General features: G+C 37.0%; 1 protein-coding gene across 3 annotated transcripts in view; it reads right to left on the bottom strand.

Annotated features, from left to right (window-relative positions):
- Nucleotides 1-388: 388 nt before the first annotated feature.
- The window catches only part of VPS26A (VPS26, retromer complex component A), a 32211-nt gene continuing 26481 nt past the window's right edge, over nucleotides 389-6118 (bottom strand). For all 3 annotated transcript variants that reach the window (XM_032312618.1, XM_032312617.1, XM_032312619.1), the window contains 2 exons: nucleotides 4089-4231; nucleotides 389-2200 (listed from right to left, as the gene is read on the bottom strand). In XM_032312618.1, coding sequence (XP_032168509.1) covers nucleotides 2087-2200; nucleotides 4089-4231 — 257 coding nt within the window. In that variant the 3' untranslated portion in view covers nucleotides 389-2086. The remainder of the gene's footprint in view (nucleotides 2201-4088; nucleotides 4232-6118) is intronic.

The raw sequence follows: 6118 nt of genomic DNA, 5'->3' as shown, positions 1-6118 counted from the left end.
CTCTTAAATGAGTATTAAAAAAAAAAAAAAAAAAAGGTCACATACTCTACCAACTAAGCCAGCCAGGAGCCCCTGCTCTTTTTATTAAAGACACAAATTTCTTTTTTTATTTCTAGTTTTTTACTCAATTCATCAAATATTAATTTCCAATCTTTATTCTTCAAATTGGTTATGCAACAAAGTCTGAACCAGACTGATAAGCATCTTATTTATGAGTGTTTTAAGCCACCTAATTAAAAGCATTATATAACTATTTGAAATTGAAACACTTATAAAAATTTGTTACAAAAATAGCTTCCTAAACTATGAGCAATCCTGTCCTCAATGATAAATCTGACAGTGAGAATTGAGAATAGAGCTATTTTAATCATGCAAATAGCAAGCTTGGTTATCATTTCAAATCCTTTATTATACATCATGGTTGCACAATTTGAGGCTGGTTAAACACAATTGGGTTTCCAAAATTTCTTTGAATAGTTCCTAGGTTTACTACATGCATGTGACCATGAAAATATTTGGCATTTTTAAATTTTGAAACTCTGAACAGGCACTTACATGAAGGAAAACATTACCATTCACAGATAGCCACATTTAAAATAGATGCTCCAGCACATGGAACCTTTTGCCGATAATGAAGTTGGTTACTGACCATTTTATCAAAGTGCCATAGTAGTAAACAGGTTTAAAGAAATGTAACTTGGGTTACTTAGCTTACTCATAAAGTAAGGTTAACGGACAAGACTTGCGCTGAAGTGTATAAAAAAATATTGGTACAAAAACCAGTGAACCCTTAGTGAAAGTAGTTTCACACGGCAGGCTTCATTTTAGTTCCTACACCCCACATTTAGTGTATCTGAGATCAGACGCCATGCATACGAACAGATGACTGAAACCTTCTTTTGGAACTTTGAACAAATGACTTGAATTTAGTGTTAGCGAAATTTAAACAGAGTGGGTGAGATTACATTTCAGTTTGAACTAGCCAAAGTTCCAGGTTAACAAACATGAAATTGTCCAGATCTAGATAACTACATGCTTCACAGGGCCTCCTGAGTTCCCCATCCTCAAATTTTCTCCTGGAAAGGGAAGAGAATATTTGTGAAGGCAAGAAAATTATATTTGTATGTATGTGGTAAAAAGATGCCTTAAATTAAGAAAAAAATTTTAAGTAGTTATAGAAAAATTATATAGTTTTAACTAAAACACCAACATAGAGTCAACTCTACATTGCAGAAAACATACAGTGTACCTGCTGGATAGTAGTAGCAAAATAGTTACTTAATATGGCAAAAAAGAAAGAGAGAAAGGAAAGAATGAATGAAAGAAAAAGAACAGAAGAGAAAAGAGGCAGGGAGGGAGGAAGGGAGGAAGGGAGGATCAGGCAAGCAAGCAGGCCACTGTGACATGCCACATAATCTCAGGGAAAAATTTTAACATTCACACCACAGAAGACTTCAAAGAAGATACAATTCAGGAAGCCACGGAATGGTAGAATCGAAAGCACCTACAGTGAAACACTCCCTATGTATTTCTCAAACACACATGTAGAAACATAAATGTATTTCTCAAAAATATTGAGATGCCATGTTTTAAATCTTTGCCGGATGTAAGGCCCAGTCAATTTTTCTATTTCTATTTGAACACAAACTATTTAATTTTTTGCATGTAGAGAATAGAGGTAATTGTTAGCATGAAAAAGGAGAAAAGTATAATCAACATTACAAAGAAAAGCAAAATTACAAATACCAGCCTACTCACATGAAAATCTTTAATGTTTATGTTTATGCATATCTGGGTGCTTATCATCAGGTCAAAGTATGCAGTTAAAAAAAAAAAAAGGAAAGGAAAAAACGGCAGCTTAAGAAAGTTCCAGTGTTTCAAAGAAAGCGCTTTTTTTTTAATGTATATACATGAAGAACATTTAGTTGTATCATAAAATAAATGCAGCACTGTAAGATAAAGGAAGACTATTATAAATGGAGTTTTGGCCTTTCCCCCCCAACAAGCTGCAGCCATCTTTAACAAGCTGAACTTCATCTCAATGGACATAGGAGTTTTTTGCTTTTCTTTTTTTCTCCTATTCAGTTCACATTTCGGGCTGTTCAGCAGATGCCTGTGATTCTGGTGATTCAAATCGCTGGTGAAAGTTTGTTCTCTGTTTCCTCAATTTTTCAGGAGCTTTTCTCCATAAAATGATCTCCTAGTAAAACATGCAAGACATCAACAAATTAATATTCTCATATCACGCCTTAAATCTTCACCATGGAAATAATGCCACTTCAATTTTAACTAAAACAAAATTAAACTCTTCCCAAAAAAAGCTGTTCTCTTTGCTGCGTGACTTACCTTCTTGCAATTCTCATCTCGGACCACCCCTTCTGCCAACCCTGCCGCTCCCCTCTCATCAGCAGCAATGCACACCACCACCACCACCAATCCAATCTGGCACAAAATTCTAGCTATTAAATGCTTTAAAGAATTCCTAAAATCTGTCCTTGGTTTGCTATTTTGCCCTTATCCAAGTTCAAACCTTTATCACTTCAACCTTAGACACCAAAAGAGCTTCCTGGTAGATGCTTCTGCCTCCAGTACCTGAGGCCCCTTTCTAACCCATCCTTCCAGTCACTACCAGAGTAGTCTAAAACACTGCTTGGATTGCACTTCAGTAGTTCTTGGCACCTCTAGGATAAATCTCAAGCCAGGCATTCAAGATCCTTCATAACCTTTATTCAAATTACCCACATCACTCTGTTCCCCCACCAGCCAAACAGTTAACACTCTTCTCCAAAGCACTCCAAATAAACTTGCCCTGCAATTTTTCCTATATATTCTTCAAATACTTATTCCTCTGCCTATTCAAATCCCACTCCAATCAATCCATCCTAAAATTTCTTTTAAATTCTTAAAATTAAAAAATCCCTGAATCTGCTTTATAAACTCATGATAGGCTGTTTATATCGGTCATCAAACACCCAAATGAATGCCTGTGGGAAGCAATGTATTTATTCAATAGGGCTACAATATGTAACGGGTTTGGAAACTGTAAAGTTTACATAATCTATCTTTTTTTACGGGGTGGAGGGCTGAAGAAGAACAAAGAGAAAATCCCAAGCAGGCTCTACACCAGAACAGAGCCCAATGAGGGACTCAATCTCACGACCCTAAGATCATGACCATCATAACCTGAGCTGAAATCAAGAGTCAGACACTTAACTGACTGAGGCATGCAGGCTCCCCTATTCTATCCTGAGTTACAATTACCTATGTTTAATTTTATAACATTATGGCAGTATCAGCATAAAAGGTTTTCTCTCTTCTAAATTATTGTCAAACTGTAATTTCTCTGTTAATTAGCTTTTATAATTTTTCTCTTTCCATACATATGCAATGTGAGGACCTTGAGCACAAAGTATGTTTATAAAAGGTAGTTTTTATATTCTTCACAATACTCAGTGCAGAGCAACTTCTCATTTAGTTTTGAGTACTCAACTGGAATTCAAATATTTATTAATCTGATTCATAAAAGAGCACTCCACTCACAATCTTCACTGAAAAAAAAGAGAAGTAGTTCTATGATAAATATTTCATATAAAAAATATTAGATTTGGTAAATCTCAGGTAAATTTACAACAGCATGGAAAGCCAGACTCCATAAGTTAATGAAATAATTTAAAGTGATAACTGAAATCTACAGGACACTACTGAATCAAGAAGCAAATTAAAAAACAACACACATATGATCTAAATACACACATTCAAGTTTGTCTGGAAACTAATCACAATGGTGGTGGAATTTTTGTTGTCTTGTTCTTTACTGCCTATTTTTTTTTTTAACAAACAGTAGGTATTGTTTTTATAAAAAAACAAAACTTTCAAAAGAAAAATAAAAGCTCTGCCAAATTACAGCCCATTCTGGAATCCTGTAGAATGACAGGAAGAGATCTATCACAACACTATTCCAGTCACACCTACTTCCTTATCACAGAACCTCCCACTTGCTCAGTACTGTAAAGCTGAGAAAGGTGAGAGCTTTCCAGGTGTTTTCAGAACTGCCACAGAACAAAACATCAGCCTACATGGCACCGTACCTGCTGCTTGAAGTACCTTCTGTCTTCCTCATCAACAAGGACTAGATTCAAAAAGTACCTTACTGAAAATTTTTTGTTCACATCTCGCATTGTAGGGGTTGGATCATATCCTGCTAAAAATAGTCTTATTGGGATTGATTCACCTGAAAGAAAAGCAATTTGCATTTAATTTTAAAGATGATTAAATATGATCACATAACACCTAGAACTAAGCATTATAGAGAAGACACTAACACTTCATTTTTTCATGAGATGGCAGCCTAACAAAAGCTTTTTTTTTTTTTTTTAATTTTTTAAAAGATTTTGTCAGAAAATTCGAGAGAGAGCACAAGCAAGGGGAACAGCAGGCAGAGCCAGAAATGGGTTCCTTGCTGAGCAGGGAGACCAACGTGGGGCTCAATCTTGGGACCCTGGGATCATGAACTGAGATGAAGGCAGGCACTTAACCGAATGAGCTGCACAGGCATCTCAATGTAACAAAATCCTTAGACCAGGGACTCGCAGCGGTGGCACTACTGCCATTTGGGGTCCAATAATTCTTCATTGTGGGTAATGTCTTATTAACTGCAGCTTCCTTGGCCTCTATTCACTAGATATCAGCAGCATTCCCCAAGTGCAGCAACCAAAAATAACTCCAGGCAACATCAAATGTTCAGGGGGCGGTGGGTGGAGCAAAACTGCCCCTAGATGAGAACCACTGCTCTAGAGTCAGAATGCCTGGATTCAGGGACGCCTGGGTGGCTCAGTTGGTTAAGCAGCTGCCTTCGGCTCAGGTCATGATCCCAGCGTCCTGGGATCGAGTTCCGCATCGGGCTCCTTGCTCTGCAGGAAGCCTGCTTCTCCCTCTGCCTGCCATTCTGTCTGCCTGTGCTTGCTCTCTCGCCCTCTCTCTCTGATAAATAAATAAAATCTTAAAAAAAAAAAAAAAAAAAAGAATGCCTGGATTCAGATGCCAACTCTATAACTTACTTGCTGTGTGACCCTGGCCAAGTCACTTAACCATTCTGTTTCAAGTTCTTTATCTATGAAATGGAGAAGAGCAGTAATATCCCTCTTGTAGAGCTCTGTATAGACTGCATGAGTTAATATATGTAAAATGCTCAGAATAGTGCCAGCAGGTAAGTGCTGTTCTAGTAGTTTGGTTATTCTTCATGAAGTTCACCATAATTTCTAATCATGCGAGTAAGTTTTTCAATACTTAACTAATTCACCCAAAGCAACAAACATGTTCTAAATGAAGATTATTCCTTCGTTACCAAAAAGATTATTCAGATTCTCGTGGCTTCTTTCCTAAGGGTAGCTATTTGCATATTGTTTTGAATCTTTTATATGTAATAATTTTCTTGTGCACATCCATTTCCTGAAAGATACATGACCCATTACCTCACATCAAACTGTGTGGTTTCTCTCTGCCTGCCTGTCTACCTACTTGTGATCTCTCTCTGTCAAATAAATAAATCTTAAAACAAAACAAAACAAAACAAAAAACTAAGTGGTTGCCAAAATTTTACAAAGTAATCTTGCTTAACAGGAGTATACACACACACACACACACACACACACACACACACGCATGCACGCACGCACACGCGGGTTTTGAAGTTAGAAAGCCCTGGGCTCAAACACCAACTCTGCAATGATTAGCTATTAAAAGAAACCAGATTATGTCACCACAAAATCTGCCTCTTTGACATAAAAATTATTTTGAGCTGAAGGCAATTAAAAAGTAGCAAAGAGCAGAAAAGGCTCCCTATTTTCTGCCTAAAGGCAGGCTATAAATTCTTTTAACGAAGACATATTCTCATTGGCCCAGAGAAGGCTGATCAGAAATCAGCAAATAAATCTTACTCCACTTGTTTCCTCCCTCAGATTTATTTACCTTCGCACAGCTTGCCACACCCCTGGAAGCCTGCAACTACCTTCCCTTGTCCAGTTAGATCTCAAAATTTATTGTTCTTTTGAAGATGCTATGTATGCTGAAATTCTAAGCCACTGTTTTGGTTATTTTTTGTTGAGGTTTTTCGTGCATG

Source organism: Mustela erminea, chromosome 14 (genome assembly GCF_009829155.1).
Source record: "Mustela erminea isolate mMusErm1 chromosome 14, mMusErm1.Pri, whole genome shotgun sequence".
In the NCBI taxonomy this organism is placed as follows: domain Eukaryota; kingdom Metazoa; phylum Chordata; class Mammalia; order Carnivora; family Mustelidae; genus Mustela; species Mustela erminea.
This window is presented reverse-complemented; position numbering and strand designations above follow the sequence as displayed.